The following is a 24387-nucleotide window of genomic DNA, read 5'->3' on the forward strand; positions in this document are numbered from 1 at the left end:
AAAACTGTTCCCTGTAGTGTAGACCCACACTTTTATGTAAAATGTAAGCACCGGTAAGACAAATAGTACACCACAGGAAAAAAATCTTGTAAACTCTATAGGAACACAAGCTAACGAAGATCAAACTTCTTAGGCTTTAGGAGAAGGTTAAAGTAGAAAAAAAAAAACCAAAACCTAAGCTCCAGCAATAGACTGTTTCAGGAGCACAGTGAGCTGGGATAAGAAATGGATTTACTGGTCCAAGTAAAGGGGAAGGAAGGAAAGTTCTAGCTCACGCCGTGAAACCACACAGACAGAGATTAAGAAAATCATTTGTTTTAATATTTGGTCCTCAATCATCTCAATGTAGCTCTTCTCAAAGGAAAAACACTAGCTCCGCCTCATGACCTCGTGGTTGAAGCCTCTGGTTGGGGGAGAGGAACAGCAGCCCGCATGTGCCGAAGAGCTACAAGCACAGCCAGGTGTCCCGCCTTCCTTATACAGTGCTTGAGTGGAGCTGCCGGGCCACGGAGGACTGGGACTGTCTCGAAGGGGGCTGGAGATGGGAGCTTCTGAGGAGACCCGGCCCTGGAGAAGGCCCTGGCCCTGTAGCCACAGCCACTTCACTGCCCTCGGGCCAGAGCTTGCCCCAGTGACCCCAAATAGAAGGAACAGCAGAGGTGACCCAGCCACAGACAGAAGGTGACCCAGCCACAAACAGAAGGTGACCAATGTGCATAGTGGTTTACTACGCAAACCCTACACACAAGACATGGGAGCAGCTGGGCAACCCGGCAGTACTTGTGGAGACTGACTCAGAATCTGGAACTTCCTCTGGGGTGACATGGCAGGCAGCCTTTTCTCCCTCCTTGCTGTGCTCTGATGAGGGCCAAGGAAAGCCCAGGTGTGGGGTGGGCATCATTGGTCCGTCTCATTGCCAAGACCCTGCAAAGAACAATATGCTTATCGTCAGTTGATATGCTTATGGATACATGTGCACCCGCCCTGTGCTGCCCGCAGGCAAGCCTGGACCATTTGGGGTAGGTGGGAATCGGGCACTTTCCCTGAGGACGTCTGGACAGCCCTGCACAGCTGAGCGTATTCAGGTAGGTCCTAGGGGTACCCAACCCCTCTTGCTCTGCAAGGCAAATTTAAGTAGAGTGTGGACAGAGGTTTTGTCATGATATCCGTTATCATAACTAACCTGAGACATCACTGATTAAAATGAAGGCTAGATTTTAAAGAGTGAGTCCATTTGAAGAAAAGTATGAAGTAAAGGCTAGCATAGATGGTCTAGAAATGGAGCAGATGACAAGAGTCGCATGTGACTGCCTGAGTGGACAACACACCTAAATGAACTAGGGGTTCTCACCGCTGGTACAAGAGGCAGGTGAGGTAGGGCGCTTGGACCTTCCTGCCTGCTGGGAGCTCAGGAGGTGGCCTACCTGCTCGTAGTCTTCCACATATTTATATTTCTTCTCCCGATAGTAGTATCTTTTCTTCATGCAGTAGAGAACTATGACATCACACAGCACTGTCGCCTGAATGTAGCACAGGGCAAGAAAGAATGAGGCAGGATGCTTTGGCCCCTATTATTCTGTGTGCGCCCCTTCCCACAAAGCCTGGGATCTTCCAAGGAAATGAAAGGCTCCTCCATCTCTCCAGGGGGGAAAAGGTTAGGGCCCGAGGGGCGTGGTCTTGGAGAAGGGCAGGAGGAAGCAGGCGGGGATGGGGAAGGGAAATAAGCCTGGAGGGTCGAGCCTAGAAACAAGTCTGGGGTCAAGGGGAAGAACCAGGATGCCAGCAGAGGGTCTCAGCTTGCTGTGCTGGGGGGGGTCCCAGCCCCAGGTGGGTGGCCAGAGAGGTCTAAGTGAGCCACTCACCACCCCTAAGAGCGCCAAGCCGGAGCCAATGTTGATCATGGTGGGGATGATGTCAAATTTCCCAGCCTGCAAACGATGGGAGAAAAAGAAGAAGTTGTGATAGGGGTGGGGAGAGGGCCCCTTGCCCCTGGCCAGCCCAGAAGAGGACCAGTGGGCTCTGAATGAGGGGAGCCGGCGGCCAGGCTACCTTTCCAAACACGATGATGTCGAATCGGATGCCGTAGGCTTTGATGAGTGTGCGGCGCTCGGTGCCGGTCAGGTCGTTGTAGTACTTGGCAAACCTGGGAAAGGAGGCCGGGTTAGAGGGAAAAGGCACAGGGAGGCCTGAGACAGCCTCTGGGTCCTGCTGAGGGATGTCAGAGCGAACTCCCGAGGCCCTGGCGGAGTTGGCACTGGCTTAGGGCTCGCTCTGCCTGCTGAACGAACCACACTCGAGCACCTCAGGGCTTCTCCTGGCTAATGTGAGCCACGCAGAAGGAGGGCTGGCCTGTTGAGGAGGAGGGCGCTGGGGCCCACAGGGCAGAGGGTCTGGAATGCTGGCACAAGGGCGCACGAAGAGATCCCTCCTCTGTCATCACCCTCACTTCCTACGACTTAAAACGGAACTTCCTCCTCTGAAAGTCCTTCCTGATACAGCTGAGCCCCGTCTCTCTCAAGGAGACCCTGGCCACTAACAGAAGGTGGCCAGCCAGCAGTGATGGCCAAGTCTGCTTTGTGGGTGAGGGGACCGAGCATCTCAGCACTGGACATTTTTTGTATTAAAGAACCATTGATCCATCAATTGGATGAGTGGATAAACAAAATGTGTTATATCCACACCATGGAATATTATTTAGCCATAAGGAGAAGTACTGATAAATGCCACAGCATGGATGAACCTGGAAAAAGACCATGATGCTAGGTGAAAGAAGCCAGTCACACAAGGCCACATATTGTATGAGTCCATTCCTATGAAAGTCAAGAATCGGCAAATTAGGTAGATTAGTGGTTGCCAGGGGTTGACGTAGCTGAAGGGATAGAGGGATAGAGCTAAAGGGTCTGGGGTTTCTTTCTGAGGTGATGAAAATGTTCTGAAATTGACTGTGGTAACAGTTGCACAACTCTGTGAATATACTAAAAACAACTGAATTCTACACTTTAAATGGGTGAACTGTGTAGTATGTGAACTATATCTCAATAAAACCATTTAAAAAGGACACCAGGAGGGGGAATTCCCTGGCAGTCCAGTGGTTAGGACTCTGTGCTTCCACTGCAGGGGGCACAGGCTCAACCCCTGGTCGGGGAACTAAGATCCCACATGCAAAAATAGAACACGAAGGGGCATGCTGGGGGGAGAACCACTGAGACCGATACCATTTGCTGCCCGTGTTATACAGGGGATCCACCAGGAGCCTAAGCTGTGGCCTGAGATCTGTCTGGCCCACAACTTCCATGCCATGGTCCAGGCCTGGGGAACTCAGGTGGGGCCTGATGCTGGTGGAGGTCAGGGGGATGGATGTCCTTATGAGGGTCCCATCGGCTTCTCTGTTCTGGGGTTCCAACCCAAGCTTGAGGTTTTCCACAGTGGTTTCTACAAGAAACTGTGTAACCGTAGAGATAGAGCAATGCAAATCAGACTGCCTTACTAAGGAAAAATGCAAGGATCTGCCCTTCTATCAGTGAGCCAGACGGTTCAAGAGGACAGCAGATGCTCTGTGCATTTGATTCCACACATCACCACTAGAGGGAGACAAGAGCAGCAAAAGAGCACCACTGACCCTACTTGGAAATAGGGTCTTTGCAGATGTAATTAGTTAAGATGCAGTCATACTGGATTAGGGTGGACCTCAAATCCAATATGACTGGTGTCCGTAAAAGAAGAGAGACAAAGGACACAGAGACACAGGCACAGACGGGAGAAGGCCATGTGACGACAGAGGCAGAGATTGAGTAATGTATCTATGAATCAAGGACCACCAAGGATTGTCAGGAGCCACCAGAAACCGGAAGAGGCAAGGAAGGAGCCTGGCCTGCTGACACACTGATTTTGGGCTTCCAGCCTCCAGAACTGTGAGAGAACAGATTCCTGCTGTTTCAAGCCACCCAGTTTGTGGTCATTTGTTACGGCAGCCCCAGGAAACAAATACACAGCACTTCTAGCGGGGAAATACCAGCAAAGGCCTTTCCTGAGGCTAAAACTTGTATCCCCTGCACCTTGGAGATTCTGGGCGCCAGATCAACCGAGAAACCAATTCATGGATCAGGCCCCAGGGGCCTTTGGACTGGAGGACCACAGGCTCATCCACTCCTCCAAATTAGTGAGCAGAGGGACTTCCCTGGCGGTCCAGTGGTTAGGACTCCACGCTTCCACTACAGGAGGCCTGGGTTCAATCCCTGGTCGGGGAACTAAGATCCCACAGGTGCACAGCCAAAAAAAAAAGAAAAAAAACTCAGCAGGGTCCTGGCTGAGGCTGGCCGGCCCAGGAAAGCTAAAGCAGACAGTCGTTCTGGAGGCAAGAAAAGGCGAGGAGGGCTCTCACAGGTCGGGATGCCACAGGGGCAAGGCCCTGCTTGGACCACTCTCCCTGGCACACGCCTCCCCACCTGCCCTTGGGGTGCCGCCTGAGTGCTGGTCTTGGGTGGGCGTGGAGGCCCCCACTGGGGAGTGATGCAACTACCATCACCACCAGCACATGAGGAATGGGACCCAAGCTCACACCCACCTGAAATTGTAGCCTGGGGACACGTTGTGGTCCACGTCCCGGGTGTCCAGGCGGCGGAAGGAATACCTGGGCAAGCAGAGGGAGGCGGCTCTGTCCAGGTTGCAGTTCCATTTGATCTGGATGCCCATGATGCCTCCCTGTGGGTTGCGGACAGACAGAGCAAGCCTTCCTCAGAGCCCATTCTAGAAGGAGATGTGTCAAAGACTGTGTTAGGAAAGCCACGACCTGCACCTACCTCGACAGCCATGTCCTGGAAGCTGTGCCCTGCGTTCTCCACTGTTTTGCCAAGTCGGAATATGGGGCAGAAGGGATCTGTTTTAGCGTCATAAATGCACGTTTTGAGGTAGGTAGTGGTGATGTTGGGAAGGATATTCCTCCTAAAGTTGGGAGGAAGCAGAAAATAGGAGCAAGGAAAACCTCAAAGAAGAGCCAGAAGTTTCTCCAAGACACTGGTGAATTCACACAACTGGCCACCACTTACTTGCTGAAATTAAATTTGGGATACCAGATGTTGTTCTTAATCAAAAGAGTGAAGTTTTCTGCAGCCTTTAAAAAAGCAGGCCTGAAAAAAATTACAACATATTGTTAATAAAAGTACAAACATATGTACACTCCTAATATACCTAGGTAATATTTTTAAGTCGCATACACATGTGTGTCTTATAATGTCACTTTGCCAAGAAAAAAGTAAAACATATCTCATCTTTTCTACTTTCCTCTGCATAAACACTAGGTCAAGAGAGGAGACTGCAAACCAAGGCTTCTGATTTCTTCCAGTCATGGAAGGGCAGGGCCTCTTCCTCAAGGCAGCGGGAATTTAAGAACCTGAGGAATAGCTAACGAAGGGTGGGAGGGGTGGTGCCTCGTGGCCTCACTAGAAATCACTCATCCGGCAGGTGCTGGGTTTCAGGGCTTACCTCCCACAGGTATTCTCGGGAATGCTCAACAGATCTGGTTTGATACAGCCACTATGGAGAACAGTATGGAGGTTCCTTAAAAAACTAAAAATAGAACTACCATACGACCCAGCAATCCCACTACTGGGCATATACCCTGAGAAAACCATAATTCAAAAAGAGTCATGTACCAAAATGTTCATTGCAGCTCTATTTACAATAGCCAGGACATGGAAGCAACCTAAGTGTCCATCATCGGATGAATGGATAAAGAAGATGTGGCACATATATACAATGGAATATTACTCAGCCATAAAAAGAAACGAAATGGAGGTATTTGTAGTGAGGTGGATGGAGTTAGAGTCTGTCATACAGAGTGAAGTAAGTCAGAAAGAGAAAAACAAATACAGCATGCTAACACATATATATGGAATCTAAGGAAAAAAAAAAAAAGGTCATGAAGAACCTAGTGGCAAGACGGGAATAAAGACACAGACCTACTAGAGAATGGACTTGAGGATATGGGGAGGGGGAGGGGTAAGATGTGACAGGGTGAGAGAGTGGCATGGACATATATACACTACCAAATGTAAAATAGATAGCTAGTGGGAAGCAGCCGCATAGCACAGGGAGATCAGCTCGGTGCTTTGTGACCACCTAGAGGGGTGGGATAGGGAGGGTGGGAGGGAGGGAGACGCAAGAGGGAAGAGATATGGGAACATATGTATAACTGATTCACTTTGTTATAAAGCAGAAACTAACACACCATTGTAAAGCAATTATTCTCCAATAACGATGTTAAAAAAAAAAAAAAAGAAGTGAAAGCAAAGGTGAATTCACCTACAGGCTGGACACAAAAAGTGCATGTCTGCTGCTGCACCGCCTCTTGGAAGTGCCACGTCAGCTCCTGCTGACAGTAGGAGTTGAATTCCCCAAGGGGACCCCACTGCTTTGGAGGGCTTCTACAGGAGGATCTGGCACTGTAGACTGACCCCTCAGTGGGGGGGACCCCCTGACCCAGGTGGAATCTTTTTGTTTGTTTGGCTGCACCACATGGCATGCAGGATCTTAGTTCCCCGACCAGGGATCAAACCCACGCCCCCTGCAGTGGAAGCGTGGAGTCTTAACCACTGGACCACCAGGGAAGCCCCCCAGGTGGAATCTTTGAAGCTATAAAAAACCTCAGCAGTCTTCCCCACCCTGAGAAAGGAGCAAGGCCAGTGACGAGGACACACAATGTGGGGAGCTGAGCCTGTCGCTACTGCTGACAAAGACCTTGACCAAGGCACTTCTTTTGGGGCTTTGAACTCCCTCGTCCCTGTATCAAGGGGGTGGACTATATCAAGGTTTCTCAAACTTCTGTCACTCCCTATACCACTGTGTGCCTCATGTGCAATACTTGTCTTTAAGATTAACCCTCCTTTAAAATAAAATTGAGGTGAAATTCAGAGAACATAAAATTAACCATTTTAAAGTATACAATTCAGTGGCATGAAGCACATTCACAGTGTTATACAACCATCACCTCTATCTAGTTCAAGAACATCTTTATCACCCCGAAATGAAACTGCTTGCCCATCAAGCAGCTACTATCCATTCTCCCCTCCCCTCAGCCTTCGGGAACCACCAATCTACTTTCTTTCTCTATGGATTTGTCTATTCTGGACATTTCATATGAATGGGATCAGACAGTATGTGACTTTTTTGTGTCTGGCTTCTTGCACTTAGCATGTTTTCGAGGTTCATCCCTGTGGTAGCCTGTGTCAGAGCTTTTTATTCATTCCTTTTTATGGCTCAATAACATTCCATTGTACGTGTTCACCACAATCTGTTGATGGACATTTGGGTTGTTTCCACCTTTAGGATAAACTCACTTTTTTTTTTTTTTAACTGACATTCATTTTGAAATAAAACTTTCCATCGTGACCATAAAAAATATCGTTTGCCACAAGTTAGAGGTCATTGTTCAAATAAATGTAACTAAGAACAATGTCATTACGAGCCGTGGTACATATTTTAGTCAGCCCAAGGTGCTGAGCCTGGGGCTTGTTCTCGGTGAGAAATGGAAATCAGCGAGGGACAGAGAGGTACTGAAGACACTCCAGACCAGGATCTCCTCCTTGATATCAGCTAGGGGCTGAATAAGAGCGGAGATGGGAAGGCCTTTCTCTCCATGTGACTCAAGTGCTGAAATTTCGTGTATCAGTGTACACTTAAAAATCATCCTACACTGGATTAGATCTATAACAGCGCTGATATAGGCATACATATAGCTGATTCACTTCATTGTACAGGAGAAAGTAACACAACATTGTAAAGCAATTATACTCCAATAAAAAAAAAAAGATCCATAACAGCACTGTCCGGTGAAAATATACTGTGAGGCACAAACCACACTGTAATTTAAAATTTCCTAGTAGCTACATTAAAAAGTAAAAAGAGGGAATTTCCTGGCGGTCCCGTGGTTAGGACTCTGCACTTCCACTGCAGGGGGCGCTGGTTCCATCCCTGGTCGGGGAACTAAGATCCCACATGCTTCGCGGCCAAAAATAAAGTAAAAAGAAACATGTGAAATGAACTTTTCTGTAATAAGCCAATATATCTATAATGTTACTCTAACATGTAAACAACACAGAATGTTATTAATGAGATACTACATATTCTTTTTTTCTTTTTCTTTTTTTTTAATAATAAGCCTTCAGAACCTGGAGTGTATTTTACCCTGAGAGCTCATTTTGGACCCAGCTGCATTTCAAGTGCTCAGTAGCCACACATGGCCACAGGCTCCATAAAATCCTTTCCGGCTCCAGAATGCTAGGATTCCTCGTCTTCTAGTACTTCCCTCCCTTGCCGGAGCTGCTGCCCTCAGCAATCTGCAGTCCTCAACATTTTCTTGTGTTGCGACACACCCAGGATGAGGCTCACATGGTTACCTGCTCCCCTGGGCTTATCTAGGCCTCAGTCTGAACGCTGGGCAAGAAAGGCCCCAGGGTGCAAGCACTTCTGAGAGCATTACTTCTAACGCCACCCACTCACAGCACAGCTGATCACAGTTAGGAAGAATGTTATTCTAGGCAACCTTGAACCTGCTCTAGTTTATAAAACACACTTTTCCTGCCCAGCATCTGTACCCCTTTTTTCTGGTAACAGAACCCCACACTTCTTTTAAAAGCCACACCTCCCCCACTCTCAACCTGTGTCATTTGGGTGGGTCTGACTCCCCCCCCTAGCTAGGAAGGCACATGACCCAGGCCTGAGCCATAAGCAAAATCCATCCCACAGCCACAGTGATGGGTTGGACGGGTTGACAGAGGTGGCTGAAGATGGATAGGTCTAGAATCTCTACGGACAGCTGGGCAGGGAGACTAGGGACTATGCCATGGGTCCTGCAAATGAAGCCACCACGGAGGGAAGCAGAGCCAAGAGGTGGCGACTCGGATGCTGTCCTTTGAGCCCCAGGTCTAGCCATGCTGGGATCTCTGTGGTTAGCTGAACAACTAACACAGTTGTACACACCCGTTTAAGGCCCTGAGAACTGTTTCCTGTCAGTTACTTGTAACTGACAAGAGACCTAATGTAGCAATAAGTCATCTGCACTCTTATCATGAGTGACAAACACTGTGGCCCACTAGCTACTGAGGGTTGCTGCCTTGTGGTTGAGAACCGCCAGCCCAGGGAAGCCTGACTCCACAGGCTGACACCAAGAGCACAAAGCCACAGCTCCCCTGCCACCTCTCTCAGGCCCGAGACCCAGCATTTAGGGCACTTCTGTCCCTTTGGCAGGACTCACGTTGGCACTTGTGTGTCATCCTCCACCGGGCACCAGGCGGCCACCTCGCATGTGTTCATGGTCTCGTTGAACGGCACGCACCTTCCTGTCGCAACTCCTACAGGGGCGAGGGGCACCCAGGTCTATGGGGGTCTCCTACTTTCTACTTTGTGAGGCAGAGTAGAAACTCCACCATGCATCCTATGCAATCAGTCATGAGCTAGTCTAATTCTGGGATTTAGACAGCATCCAGAAATTCAAATTGGAGGAAAAGAGTTGTCTGAGTCCGAGCCACATCACTGCTTTGCCAATTGCAGGGCTGGGCTGATGCCGAGCCATAGGACAGGGCAGGATCTGGGATGGCTTCTGGGGTGCAGATGACAGAGACGAATGTCGAGAGGGTCCCAGGACCCCAGTCTGGACACCAGGCTCTCCCAGGCTCGTGTGGGGGATTTCTCCATCCCGGAGATTTCCCTCTGAGAGGGGGCCCACGGGGGAGGCAGTGTGGTCGGGGGCTGCCCTCCCCAGGCTAAGCGTCTGCTGTGGAGTCACAGCCACAGGTTTGTACCGTTGCTGTGGGTGCCTGCAGAGCCAGCAGTACAGGTGGCATCAGATTCACACACAGTGGTCTTATCTGGAATCTGGAAAAAGAAGAACCAGTGAAAACAGGTTTCACATGGCCTGGTCCCACCCACAGTGGGACAGGCACAGAGAGGTGGGTATGAGAACCGAGGCTCTTCCCCAGGAAGCTGCCTACCTCAGGACAGAGGCCCTGGGTCTGGTTCATGGTGACGATCATGTTGGTCATGATGAAGAGGGAGTTTTCCTCCTGTAAAGCAGGCAGAGGGGAGACAGTGCTGCATATTACCTTCCGAGGAGCCAAGCAGAGCCCCAGGGAAGGCCCTTTACTAGGACAGTGCCTTCACTTCCCCCCCTGTGCCATGCAGAAAACAGTTAAAAACACTGATCTTATCGTCTCCCACTCTCACCGACGGGAGTTTATAACCTAACTGAAAACAGGGACCCCAGTACTTGCACACATGTTCACAGCAGCATCATTCACAATAGCCTAAAGGTGGAAACAACTAAGTGTCTATCAACGGATGAATGGATAAACAAATTGTGGTCCATACCTGTAAGGGAATATGACTCAGCCATAAAAAGGAATGAAGCACAGACCTGGCTACAACGTGGATGAACCTCAAAAACATGATGCTGAGTCCAAGAAGGCAGACACAAAAGGCCACGTAGTGTATGATCCCATTGATATGAAATGTACAGAATAGGCAAATCCAGGAACAGAAAGTAGATTAGTGGTTGTGAGGGGGTGAGGGAGAAGGTGGAAAAGGGGATGATAGCTTAATGAGTGTGGGGTGTCCTTTTAGACTGATGAAAATATTCTGGAACTAGACTGACGTGATGGTTACACGACATCGTGAATGTGCTAAATGCCACTGAATTTTTCATTTTGAACTGGTTAATATTGTGATACATGAATTTCACCTCAGATAAAAAAAAACATGTCTATACCCTGAAATGGTTCCTTAATAAAGCTTGACTTGTTGAGGGAAAGAGTCAATAAGTGCTCAGAATATCCTCTGCCAACTGGATTACCTCACGGGCGCAAAAACACGAGACCTCAGAGGTCTCAAGTTTGGCTGGTTCTCTTTCCTAACAGGAACTAAAATAAATACATAAAACATTCTATACAGAAGACCCAATCAGGGCTCGCCATTGACACTTCTCCTTTTTTTTTTTTTAAATTCATTTATTTTATTTATTTTATTTTTGGCTGTGTTGGGTCTTCGTTGCTGCGCGCGGGCTTTCTCTAGTTGCGGAGAGCGGGGTCTACTCTTCATTGCAGTGCACGGGCTTCTCACTGTGGTGGCTTCTCTTGTTGCAGAGCACGGGCTCTAGGCACGCGGGCTTCAGTAGTTGTGGCTCGCAGGTTCTAGAGTGCAGACTCAGTAGCTGTGGCACACGGGCTTAGTTGCTCCACGGCATATGGGATCTTCCCAGACCAGGGCTCGAACCCATGTCCCCTGCATTGGCAGACAGATTCTTAACCACTGCACTACCAGGGAAGCCTGACACTTCTCCTTTTGAGAAAGTTCTGTTTTCTCCTCCTAAGTATGAATGTGCCAAATGGTTGATTTAAGTTTCTGGAGAGCAATTCACTTGGGGATGAGACTGAAGAATTGTTAACGGTGACCTCCCAGTATAAGGAAAAAAAGACAAAGACCCTGCCAATTCTAGTTGGACCTCCTCCTTATTGGGCGCTGGTGCTCTAAAATGAAATTCTCTGAGCATTTCATACTCCTGAGAAGAGCAGTCAGTGCTGGGAGCCATCAGGGAAACTCAGGGACCAAAGGGTCTGTAGACATCTCCACTCCCAGGTCTGACAAGGTGGTGGACGCTCTGGGAATAGTTGGCATCTTTCAAAGACAGGCCTGGAACAAAGCATGTTGGGAAATGAGGAAATGGCCACAGGAGGGGGCGTGAGGATGTGGCAGGAGGCCCGGGTCAGGCGCCCTAGCAGGCTCCCGTGTTCCATATGTAGACACACTGCTTGCTTGGTGTTTATAGAAGGCTGCTGCTGCGTCTCTCCTGAGTTAGACCTGAACAAGTCAGTGTGGTTTACTTTTTGTTTCCTATTTCTTACCTATTTTAAGTTTAGGGAAATTTCAGTCTGGAGATGAGCCGAGTAGATGCGGTGCAAATAGATGTTTGTGTTCCATCTTTGGAGGAGCAGAAGCATATCGTGAAAGCTCATGAAGAGAGCCCTGTGGAACTCACACGGCCCCCAGCTCCGATCCGAGATGGAAGGCGGAGTTGCTGTGTGCTCCTTTCCACTGAGGGGCAGAAGCAGGGGGCCGTACCCTTCTGAGGGTCCAGTAAACAGACGGAGTGTGATATTCCGAGCCTGCCAGGACGAGGCCGTGGCTTCGTAGGAAGCAGAGGTCCCTCTGTAGAGACAGGTGCATGCCAACAGCACCAGCTTCCTCCAGCAAACTATGAATCCCCTGTTCCATTTGACCTTTATGGCTTATTAGCTCTGATTTCTCTCTGGGCACCCCACAAGAACCTTCTTTGAGAAGGCAGAGGGAAAATGAACACACTTGAAGAAAGAGAGTTTCTGAAGTCCTTGCTCTGAGCCAAGAGTTGGCAGCTTATCTGCATGTGGCCACCCCAGTCACCCTAGCACGTGGGCCATCTGGAGGGATATGTGGGGTTTGACTGTGGATCAGAGCCATTATCATGGTTAAAGAGAGTCAATATTTAACTTGGAGCTTTGTGGATTAACAGACGGGAGACTAGGATGCTGCATCAAACAGTTTCTTCCCTTCCCTGTGTTCCTGATGGAATCCTATATGGGTATGGCTGTTTCCTTCTTCTTTGGCTTTGGGTCTCTAATGGCTGTTAAAGTTTTTACGCTGTCTGAAAAGATTTACCTTGTGGGTTTACAACAATAAAGCAAATCACAAAATGTGGAAAGGTAATAGTTCCACCTGCATTTTTCCCAGGATTTAAAACATATGCTTTTCCACTTTTCAAGTCCGGCGACAGACTCAGATGTCCACATGGAAAGCTTCCGCTGTTTAAGCCAGCCATGTTTTAGGGCTGAAGAAACGTAGCTGATTGAATATTACCTGTTAGACCCTAAGCCAAAAAGAGGTCTGTCTGCACTGCTTTCTTGGACTAAAACAATCAGTCTGGGCATTGGTGATGTTAGAACTCTGGGCATGACAATCACTAATCAAGAGTGCAAAGGTGAAGGGAAAGCAGCTAACTAGAGGCTTGAGCTTTAGACAGCGACACAGTGGGAGGCTTACCTGAGCTGGAATCACGTAATCGGCCACATCCCAGATCCGGAATCCAAGTTTAGAAGTGTTGGTCGTGGTCACACCCTTGGCTTTGGCAGTAACGGAGCTGACCACAGAGTCCATTTCCTGGTAGCCCTTTTCCCACACAAACACCCAGCTACAAAATAAAACAGGTCTCTTAAATTGCCATTAGGATTGCATGAATCTGAATTAATGCTAGGGAGCCTCTGGTAGCCAGAGGCTGAAAGTATGATGTTTACTTGTTGTGACTTTGCAGAAGTTAACTTTGTAACTTAGCGCAGTGATCAGCACAAAGAAAATGCTCAGTGAATGCTGTCTTTATTACTAGGTATTTGAACACTTTCAATGCACTGTGACCTGCAGAATCACCATGAGATAACAGAAATTATGATAATGATAGTTACCATTTGAATGTGTTCAGGTGCCAGGTACCGATCTAAGCTCTTTATGTGTATTAACTAATTTAATACTGACCACTTTATAAGGCAGGTGTCATTATTGTTCTCCATTTTACAGAGGAGAAAACTGCAATTCAGAGAGGTTAAGTCACTTGCCCAAGGTCACACAGCTAGTGAATGGCAGAGTCAGCATCTGAACTCAAGCTTTTTGCTTTCGAAGTCTCCTTTCTTGCCCTCTATGCTATATATGCCCTCTAGAAAGGAGAATCGTATCTTTTAAGTAAATGTATAATAGTTTCTTACTTTTTCTCTAAGAATTCAGGTCACATGTATGTTTCTCTCCTCTGAAGTGGGGACTTCACTACCAGCCTGAATAATTAAAAATCTGAAGGCATTGGTGCATAGTGGTTAGGACACTGGAACAGACTGAAGCCAGCCTATCTCACTAGGCATAAATTTGGCCAAGCTGCTTAACCTCTCCGTGCCTGTTTTTCCCATCTATAAGATGGGAATGATAACAAGACTTCACAGGATTGTTGTGAGGTTACATGAGTTAATGCATGTCAAATGCTTGTAACAATGTTTGTGAGCCATTATCGGCAGGCTGAAATTGGCCACGATGGGAGCATTTACACCGTGGAAATTGGCCAGTACTACAAATCAGAACTCCTCCCCATCAGAGCTGTTGTTAAACATCAATAGTGACTACTATTGTTGTAATTTCTAGAATCAAGAAATGCTACTAGCATCCCTCTCCCCTCCTTATAAGCTCTAGGTGCTGAGACTTCAGAAATTTGCTTATTTGGTTACTTATTGTCTGAGTAGTCTCCAAGTTCACTACCCATCTTAGAGATGGGCTTTTTCCCTAAGAAGTTCTCTTCTTCAGGGTTTCTAGGAATTCAGCTGCAGTATAAGCTTCCATTTAATTCTAGTCAGACACAGAGAAGCTTAGAGCAGGGTCACTATTATTTTACCACCAAGTATAGTCATCCCTTGGTATCCATAGGGGATTGGTTCCAGGACCCCTGAGGATACCAAAATCCACAGATGCTCAACACCCTTATATAAAATGGCATAGTATTTGCATGTAACCTATGCACATCCTCCCCTATGCTTTAAATCATCTCTAGGTTACCTATAATACCTAATACAAAGTAAATGCCACGTAAATAGTTGTAAATACGATGTAAATGCTATGTAAAAATAGTTGCTGGCAAGTGGCAAATTCAAGTTTTGCTTTCTGGAACTTTCTGGAATTTTTAAAAAAAATATCTTCTATCTATGGTTGGTTGAATCTGTGGCTGCAGAACCTGAGGATACGGAGGGCTGACTGGACAGTGAGTTGCTAAGTCAGAGACACATGGTTTCACCCCAATCACTATGTAAATAACTATTACCTCATCCTGTGACTGATAATACAATTAGATAACTGAGAAGTGTTCAGTCTCTCTCTCTTTTTTTTTTTTTTTGGCCATGCAGCACACAGGATCTTAGTTCCCCGACCAGGGATTGAACCCGTGCCCCCTGCATTGGAAGTGCAGAGTCTTAACCACTGGACTAGCAGGGAAGTCCTGTTCAGTCTCTTTTTGAGGAAGGATTACCTTTGGTCACTACTGGAAAAGAGACCACAATTTCACCAAGATGAATTGAATCAGAAAGTTAAGAGATGCGGTTTTTAAAAATTTTTCTTAAAAGCCCTAAATTCAGATCCTGAGTCAGATCTGATCACAGCAAGATGTATAAAAGCAAAGCATTTACTGCTTAAAAAATCCTCATGATAGAGGCAGACAACACTCCATAGGAATCCTGTAAAGCTGCACTGCCCAACAGAAATACAACGCGAGTTGTGTAATTTCAACATTTCTAGTAGCCATGTTAAAAAATAAAAAGTAACAGGTAAAATTAATTTTAATGATATGTTTTATGTAACTCAACATATCCAATATACGTTAATGCTATCAATATAAGATGTATTAATATGATATTTAATTGTTTTTTTGTACTATGTCCTCGAAATCTGGCGTGCATTTTACAGTGATAGCACATCTCAATTTGGAGTAGGGATGTTTCAAATGCTCAACAGTTTCATGTGACTCCTGGCTACCATATTGTACAAGTGCAGATATACTGTATGCAGTCTAGAACTTTACAGATACAAAGTAGATGTAAACTGATTTTCCTATGAGCAGCAAAAGCCAAAAGGAAAAAGCTGCATGACAGCTCCTGATTCCAAATGCTTCAGGTCCAACCCAGCAATATGAGTTTAGTTAACCAGCTTGTAGCAGGTCTCAAAATTTAAGGGTGCATCACAATCACTGGGGGGCAAGGAGTTGGTTGTGATGGTACTTAATGTGACTTAGAGTCCAAACCTGGGGGTAGGCCAAGTGGTTCTGATGCAGAGTTCATACCTGGAAAGCCCTTTTACTGACTACTGTCAGTACCTACTGCTGCTGCGCTGATAGATGGTAGAAGCCAAACCTGCCAGATCATGCGGATTCCCTTGGGCAGTGTTAACAGATTCCAAGCCCCACCCCAGGGTCGGGGGGGGGGGGGGGAGGGGGGGATGGTGTCCTGTTACCTTTAAACAATTCCTCAGATGAGTCCTTCATGTTCAGGTTGGTTTGGGAAACACTAGGACACTGGTTTCCAAAATTTGCTGCACATCAGAATCACCTGGGGAGTTGGTCATACTCTGCAGCACTTGAATCAGAAACTCTGGGTCTGAGAGCCAGCAGTCAGTATTTTTTAAAGATTTGCAAATAGCTCTATGTGCAGTTTGGGGAACACTGTATTAGGCCTTTTAAGGAAAACAACCCCCCCCCCCCCCACGGTGCAGCAGGTTAACATCTGTCAGCTCAGCAGCTGTAGACACCATAACACCCCAGGTGGACCTTGAAAGCGGGCCCAGTTGGTAAATTAATTTCCACCTCCTCTCGAGTTTTATTACATTGTAAGGGTGCATCAATTAAAATTAAGCACTAGGTGAGGACTGATGGTGGAGGGACATATAAGCAAAGAGGGCAGCATGGGGAACGAGGAGGCTAAGGCAGGTGCCTATACCAAAAACTCCAACAACCTCATAAAAGGAAGGAACTGAACTTTAAGTGATTTTTGAAAGCGTGACCTCTCTATTATCTTGGGTTACCATATGATGCTCAGAGGAAAGGACAGGAAGCCACAGACCCAAAAGGAACCAAGTGGAAATCCCAAACCTTGGTTTCTGTCAGCAGATCATCAGCATGGGAAGTGCAGGGCAAAGAGTGAGTCATTTACGGCAAAGCCCTCCCACCCCCAGCCAAAGGACATCATGGAGCAAGTCCGAAGGGACAGGAAGCATGAATGGCGAGGATGAAGGTCTAGCTAGGCTTTGCCTTCAAGACACAACATCAAAGCAGCCTCTGGACCCGGAGCCGGCACAGAGCCCGTCCCCCTGGTGGCTAGGGTCGGGGGTGGAGGGCTGGGGGAGTAGGGATGTATCCCTGGCTTCGGGTCGCTGTCCCCTGGACCCCACCTGGAGGGCGCTCGCGGGGCTCGCGGGGCTCGCGGGGACCTAGGCCAAGATGAGCAGGTGCGTGGCCGGGACCCAGAAGGGGCAGTTCCCGGCCGTCGGGTCCCCCCCTGTCCCCGGGACCCCTCGGGGTCGTCGCCCGCGGCCGCGCTCACCCGATGACGTAGGCCAGGATGAGCAGCTGCACCGCCCGGTTCATGAGCCCCACTTTACGGCTGCGGATGAGCACGATGCGCGGCGTGTCGTACTCGAACAGGAAGGCCGCCAGCACCGCGCAGCAGCCCGCCATGGCTGGCGCCTCGCTGCCGCTGCGCCGCCCGGCTCCGCGCTCTGGACCCGGTAGCCGGACCCGCCGCCGCTTCCCCGCCCGGGAGCCCCGCCCGGCGCGGCCGTTCGTGGGGGAGGGCCCGGAAGGAGGCGGCGCTGACCCTCGGGGGACGGGGCCGGGCGAAAGGCGTGACCTCCCCCTCGGGTACGAGTGCCGCGCCGCCTCAGGAGGGCCGCGGGAGAGCGACCCTCTCGGGGGGAGTGGGGCCTGGGGGAGGGGGTGACCTCCTCGTTGGGAACGAATGACCCCCTCTGGAGAGGGACGGGGGAATAATGACCCTCCCCCCCCAGAGGGCCTGGTGGAACGAGCGACCCCCCCCCTCAAGGGGGATGGGCTCCACGGGGACGGAGTGACCTCTCCTTCAGGAACGAATGACCCCCATGAGGAGGACCGGGGAGGACCGGTGACGCTCAGGGGAGATAGAGCCCTGAAGGAGAGAGTGACCTCCACCTTGGGAACGAGATACACCCACCCCCGAGGGGCGGGAGGGGTAATGAGCGGCCCCCGTGGGTGTCTAGGAGTGACCTGGGGGCGGGGTGGGGCGAGGCGAGGCGCTGCGGGCAGCTTAGGGGAAAGAGCAGTCTCTCTCCTGCAGGCTCCAGTGGGGGGCAGCGCTGCCTTCTCGCTGCAGGAGGGAAAGCCTAAATATCCGGTACCCTAGGGACCTTTGGCTGGAGTCACACACGCTGCAAGATAGCCTTCTTAGAATTGAAGCCAGGCCACATACCTACTCCCATTCCGATGCTTCCTTAGTTGTAGGACGGGAGGAAGCAGCCTGAGCCTGGTGAGGGGTTTCTGTGACCATCCTTTGAACTGAGAAAGTTTTATCACAACTTTAGGGAGAATTGGAAAATAGAGGGAAAGTGGAGGAAACACCCACAGTTGCACCACCTGAACATAATTTTCCACCTGTGTTCATTCCCTTCAGGTATGTTATCATAGGTATGTTTTATATTTAGTTTCATTAATTCATTCAACAAGTGTTAATAAACACCTTCCATATCAGGCACTGTCTAGTGAACAGAACAAACCCAAACATTCTGCCTTCATGGAGTATAAATTCTAGCAGATAATTGTGTATACATTTTTAATTTGTAAGCATAGTCAGTGATGGTGCTTTTCAATTCCTGATTCACACTACATGTTTTCCATGTTACGGCAGACTTGTCCTAACGATAATTTTTAATCTATGGATTGTTTCTTCAGTTACGGATGATTTCCTTAATCGCTCTCATCTGATTGCTTCTAGTTTGTGGATCCTATGCATAATCTTTAACACACCATTTTAAGTCTTTTCCTGGAAGTGAGATTCCTAAGCCACACCACCTTGTTTTTACAAATATAAGAAGGTGAATAATAATAAAATTTGAGGAAGACAGTATCTGCCTCTGGAGATGGACTTGTCATGTTAACAGGAGGAATAGAGCTGCCACCTGCCTCAGTTCAAAATGGTCCCAGGAAAAGGTGGTGACAGTTTAAGTGGGATTTTATTCATTCTTTGACAGGTATTTACTGAGTGCCTGTTGTGTGCTTAACAGTGTTCTAGATGCTAGGCATATGAGGGTGAACAGACAGATAAAGTCTCTGCCAAAATGGAGCTTTGTGTAATTGGGGGGACTTAAATTCTATGTAGAAAAGAAAACCCAGTCACTAAATTCTCACTGGAAAGAAACTTAAAAATACTTTTCCTTAAGAGTCAAAACACATTTACAGCTCTCGTGCATACTTACCCCATAGTAATGAGATGGTCTTAGCCTTACAGATCTTGAATTTAAATGGTTTGTTTGTGTTTTTGAACAAAGTCAGTTAAGAGAAATGTACAAATAAAAGTTTTTGTAAGTAAGTGCCTAGTTGGTAGTGTAACCTTAGGCCCAACCAGAGAAGCTGATCCTGAAAAATGATTAGGAAAAAAAAAATTGTTTCATTTACACTCTTGCCCTGAGTTTATCTCTTTTTAAAAACAGCTCTCTTGAGGCATAATTGACATACAGTAAACTGCACATATTTAAATTATACAATTTTTTAAGTTTGACATATGTACACACCCATGAAACCATCAGCACAATTAAGATAGTGAATATATCCAGTGCACTAGCCAGAGTAATCTTAGTTTATAAAGTAAAAGTGACTGCTGATTACAGTCGGGATTTTTCACATAATCTTTTTTTTTTTTTTCAACACAAGTCAGTCTTTATTGAAAACTGCAGTATTAATACATAACAATTCTTGTTACAATAAACGTGCTTTTAAGAATTTTAAGTCTGAGCTCATCTACTCATCAGATTGCATAAAAAATTAAAATAGTATGAATTTACACATAATGTAATTGGCTCAGGATGGATGTTCCTTTGTATTGATTGACACCTGAAGTTCAGTGCAGAGGTGAGGGGTGCCTTTAACACTGGAAGACGATGCTGGCTTAAGTTTTAAAAAAGTACTATGAGAATGGTCTAAAAAAAAAAAAAGCAGTATTCAAAAATCATTAAAAAAAAAAAGGTCTATCAAACATTTAGAGAAGAGCTAACAGCGATCCTTCTCAAACTCTTCCAAAAAATTGCAGAGGAAGGAACACTCCCAAACTCATTCTATGAGGCCACCATCACCCTGATACCAAAACCAGACAAAGATACTACAAAAAAAGAAAATTACAGACCAATATCACTGATGAATATAGATGCAAAAATCCTCAACAAAATCCTAGCAAACAGAATCCAACAACACATTAAAAGGATCATACACCACGATCAAGTGGGATTTATCCCAGGGATGCAAGGATTCTTCAATATACGCAAATCAATCCATGTGATACACCATATTAACAAATTGAAGAATAAAAACCATATGATCATCTCAATAGATGCAGAAAAATCTTTTGACAAAATTCAACACCCATTTATGATAAAAACTCTCCAGAAAGTGGGCATAGAGGGAACCTGCCTCAACATAATAAAGGCCATATATGACAAACCCACAGCAAACATCATTCTCAACGGTGAAAAACTGAAAGCATTTCCTCTAAGATCAGGAACAAGACAAGGATGTCCACTCCCACCACTATTATCCAACATGGTTTCGGAAGTCCTAGCCACGGCAATCAGAGAAGAAAAAGAAATAAAAGGAATACAAATTGGAAAAGAAGAAGTAAAACTGTCACAGTTTGCAGATGACATGATACTATACATAGAGAATCCTAAAAATGCCACCAGAAAACTACTAGAGTTAATCAATGAATTTGGTAAAGTTGCAGGATACAAAACTAATGCACAGAAATCTCTTGCATTCCTATACACTGATGATGAAAAATCTGAAAGAGAAATTAAGGAAACACTCCCATTTACCATTGCAACAAAAAGAATAAAATACCTTGGAATAAACCTACCTAGGGAGACAAAAGACCTATATGCAGAAAACTGTAAGACACTGATGAAAGAAATGAAAGATGATACCAACAGATGGAGAGATATACCATGTTCTTGGATTGGAAGAATCAATATTGTGAAAATGACTATACTACCCAAAGCAATCTACAGATTCAATGCAATCCCTATCAAATTACCAATGGCATTTTTTACGGAACTAGAACAAATCATCTTAAAATTTGTATGGAGACACAAAAGACCCTGAATAGCCAAAGCAGTCTTGAGGGGAAAAAACGGAGCTGGAGGAATCAGACTCCCTGACTTCAGACTATACTACAAAGCTACAGTAATCAAGACAATATGGTACTGGCACAAAAACAGAAACATAGATCAATGGAACAAGATAGAAAGCCCAGAGATAAACCCATGCACCTATGGTCAGCTAATCTATGACAAAGGAGGCAAAGATATACAATGGAGAAAAGACAGTCTCTTCAATAAGTGGTGCTGGGAAAGCTGGACAGCTACATGTAAAAGAATGAAATTAGAACACTCCCTAACACCATACACAAAAATAAACTCAAAATGGATTAGAGACCTAAATGTAAGACCGGACACTATAAAACTCTTAGAGGAAAACAGGAAGAACACTCTTTGACATAAATCACAGCAAGATCTTTTTTGATCCACCTCCTAGAGTACTGGAAATAAAAACAAAAATAAACAAATGGGACCTAATGAAACTTCAAAGCTTTTGCACAGCAAAGGAAACCATAAACAAGACGAAAAGACAACCCTCAGAATGGGAGAAAATATTTGCAAACGAATCAACGGACAAAGGATTAATCTCCAATATATATAAACAGCTCATGCAGCTCAATATTAAAGAAACAAGCAACCCAATCCAAAAATGGGCAGAAGACCTAAATAGACATTTCTCCAAAGAAGACATACAGATGGCCAAGAAGTACATGAAAAGCTGCTCAACATCACTAATTATTAGAGAAATACAAATCAAAACTACAATGAGGTATCACCTCACACCAGTTAGAATGGGCATCATCAGAAAATCTACAAACAACAAATGCCGGAGAGGGTGTGGAGAAAAGGGAACCCTCTTGCACTGTTGGTGGGAATGTAAATTGATACAGCCACTATGGAGAACAGTATGGAGGTTCCTTAACAAACTAAAAATAGAATTACCATATGACCCAGCAATCCCACTACTGGGCATATACCCAGAGAAAACCATAATTCAAAAAGACACATGCACCCCAATGTTCATTGCAGCACTATTTACAAAAGCCAGGTCATGGAAGCAACCTAAATGCCCATCAACAGACGACTGGATAAAGAAGTTGTGGTACATATATACAATGGAATATTACTCACCCATAAAAAGAAACGAAATTGAGTCATTTGTTGAGACGTGGATGGATCTAGAGACTGTCATACAGAGTGAAGTAAGTCAGAAAGAGAAAAACAAATATCGTATATTAACGCATGTATGTGGAACCTAGAAAAATGGTACAGATGAACCGGTTTGCAGGGCAGAAGTTGAGACACAGATGTAGAGAACAAACGTATGGACACCAAGGGGGGAAAACCACGGTGGGGTGGGGATGGTGGTGTGCTGAATTGGGCGATTGGGATTGACATACATACACTGATGTGTATAAAATTGATGACTGATTAAAAAAAAAAAGGAACCATTTCCTAGTCAGTAACAGTGGCTCCCTGGGGTCCCTCTTGAGTGACCATCACAGTAACCCCACCAGGAACACATGAGAGCTGGCCTCAGGTCCAGCCCAATTATTCTACTGACTGCTGGTCTGCACGAGGACCTACAGGAGACTCAAACAGGGCTCAGGAGACCAAGATAAGACACTTGTCATCTCCAACACACCAGTCCTGGGAGCACAGCATCCCCTGAAGCTCACTGCAGGCTCCCTGCACAGAGATGCCAGCCTCTCCTTGGTCTCCCTGTCCCAAGTGACTTGACATTGGTCCTGGGGATTCAAATAAGATTACCTCAGAGGTTTTCTGTTCTTCAAGTGAATAGGGTGGGGAAAGAGGCAAATACTCTGAAACATGTAAGATCAACTCTGCAACTTTCTACCTGAAAAGATCAGACCCTCCTCTGCAGCGTGTCCTCTGCAGGCTCCTTTCAGAAAGCTCAGGTTGAGCAATAAACTCAGGAGAGTTTAAACTCAGGAGAAAAAAACACACCAACATTTGAAATGTACTAGAGAGGAGAGTCACGCAGTCCACCCTTCCCCTGTGCCAACCACTCCTCTCTAGAGACACACCCCATCCTTAGAAAGCACCAAGAGAAGAACCAGAAGCTGTACCTCACCTCAAGCCCCACACCCTTAAGCCTGCCCTTGCACGGCCAGAGGGTGTCAGGCAGGCGTCCCATCTGGGCAATGCCCAGGCTGGCAAGAACTGGGGCGTCCAGCTGTTATCTGCCAGATAGGGGGAAGGTGGCCCAACTGGTCGGAGTAATACTGTTTCCAAATGTTTACAAAGGACAGGTGAAGAAGTCTGAGTTTCCTTAAAAAGTAGGCCCCAATACTGATGCGTCTGGTTCCTGCCATCCTTTCACCACCTGCTGCCAGGACAGCACTACCAGAGATTAGTATATCCCAAGCCCCAAGAATCTATTTCCTCTTGTTTGAAGTGCCGATGCCAGCAGATGGAGTGAGGCACTGCATGCACAGCTTGGGAAGGGCAGGGCGAGTACCGAGTACCGACCAGGTGTCCAGCCCACGGCTCAGGACCACTCTCAGCTCCTGTAAATACTACATTTGCATAGCACTCAAGAAACGGAGTCATATAATACAACTGGTAGGCCTAATAACTAAACCAACAAGAATGTTGAGAAAAGATCAAACACAAGAGACAAAAGATTCTGGAAGCGCTTCTGTGCTTGTCACAAATGGCCCTGGCCCTGATGCTGGCCTCAGTTCTCAGAGGCAGCGAGCTGATGGGACCATCAGTCATCGTGAAACATTCAGTCATCTGGCCCAGATCCAAACAGGGTTTCCCTAAGCAGAGAAACATACCTTCTAAACCTTAGGGGAAGGCTGTAGAACAAAAATTTTTAAAAATGTCCATGATGATATCTATGTTTATAGGAATTAGTTCCTTTATTTGCCTGTCTCAACTTCTAAAATAACTGTAATTTAGCTGAAAGACTCTCAGATTAGGAATGTCACATATAAAAAATGCAGAATTTCTCTGAATGTTCTACTGTTGTGCTTAGGATATCAAATTATGCAACTTTATAACAGAAGCTGTATTCCTTAATTTTACTGGAACTAAATGCTGCTAAAATTACAACATATGATAGTTTTGTTACTATTCATTATATCCAGATTCTTACCTGCTAGACAAGATCTACCTTTCACATTTGATAGCTGATGCCCTGATAGTTTCAAAATTGAAAAGATTTCCACACAGAAGTATTCCATAATGCAAAAGTATTTGATGAAGTCTCCCAACTCAACTTCACAAAAGGGAAGCAAGATTTTTTTAGAAATTACAGGGGGGAAAGTGCTTATAAAGCTGATATAAATGGGGAGAAAACGCAACCCACTCTTTTCTTTCTCTTGAAAACACCATTTAATTCATGCTCGTGAAAACATTCACCCTGTGTGTGCCAAGTCTCAGGCAAGCTGGAAGAAATAGCCTATATAATTTCTCATAACTTCCTCCTGA

The 24387-nt window shown here is 46.4% G+C and overlaps 1 protein-coding gene across 1 annotated transcript; it reads right to left on the minus strand.

Annotated features, from left to right (window-relative positions):
• Positions 1-299: 299 nt before the first annotated feature.
• P2RX4 (purinergic receptor P2X 4) lies at positions 300-17361 on the minus strand. The gene is made up of 12 exons (XM_068563117.1): positions 17136-17361; positions 13063-13210; positions 9987-10058; positions 9798-9870; positions 9251-9347; positions 5046-5126; positions 4800-4941; positions 4565-4701; positions 2050-2143; positions 1863-1928; positions 1425-1520; positions 300-924 (listed from the first exon to the last, which is right to left on the minus strand). Exons 1-12 carry the CDS (start codon positions 17267-17269, stop codon positions 898-900), a joined length of 1167 nt encoding a protein of 388 aa, XP_068419218.1. The 5' UTR covers positions 17270-17361; the 3' UTR covers positions 300-897.
• Positions 17362-24387: the final 7026 nt, after the last annotated feature.

Source organism: Eschrichtius robustus, chromosome 14, assembly GCF_028021215.1.
Source record: "Eschrichtius robustus isolate mEscRob2 chromosome 14, mEscRob2.pri, whole genome shotgun sequence".
Lineage (NCBI taxonomy): Eukaryota > Metazoa > Chordata > Mammalia > Artiodactyla > Eschrichtiidae > Eschrichtius > Eschrichtius robustus.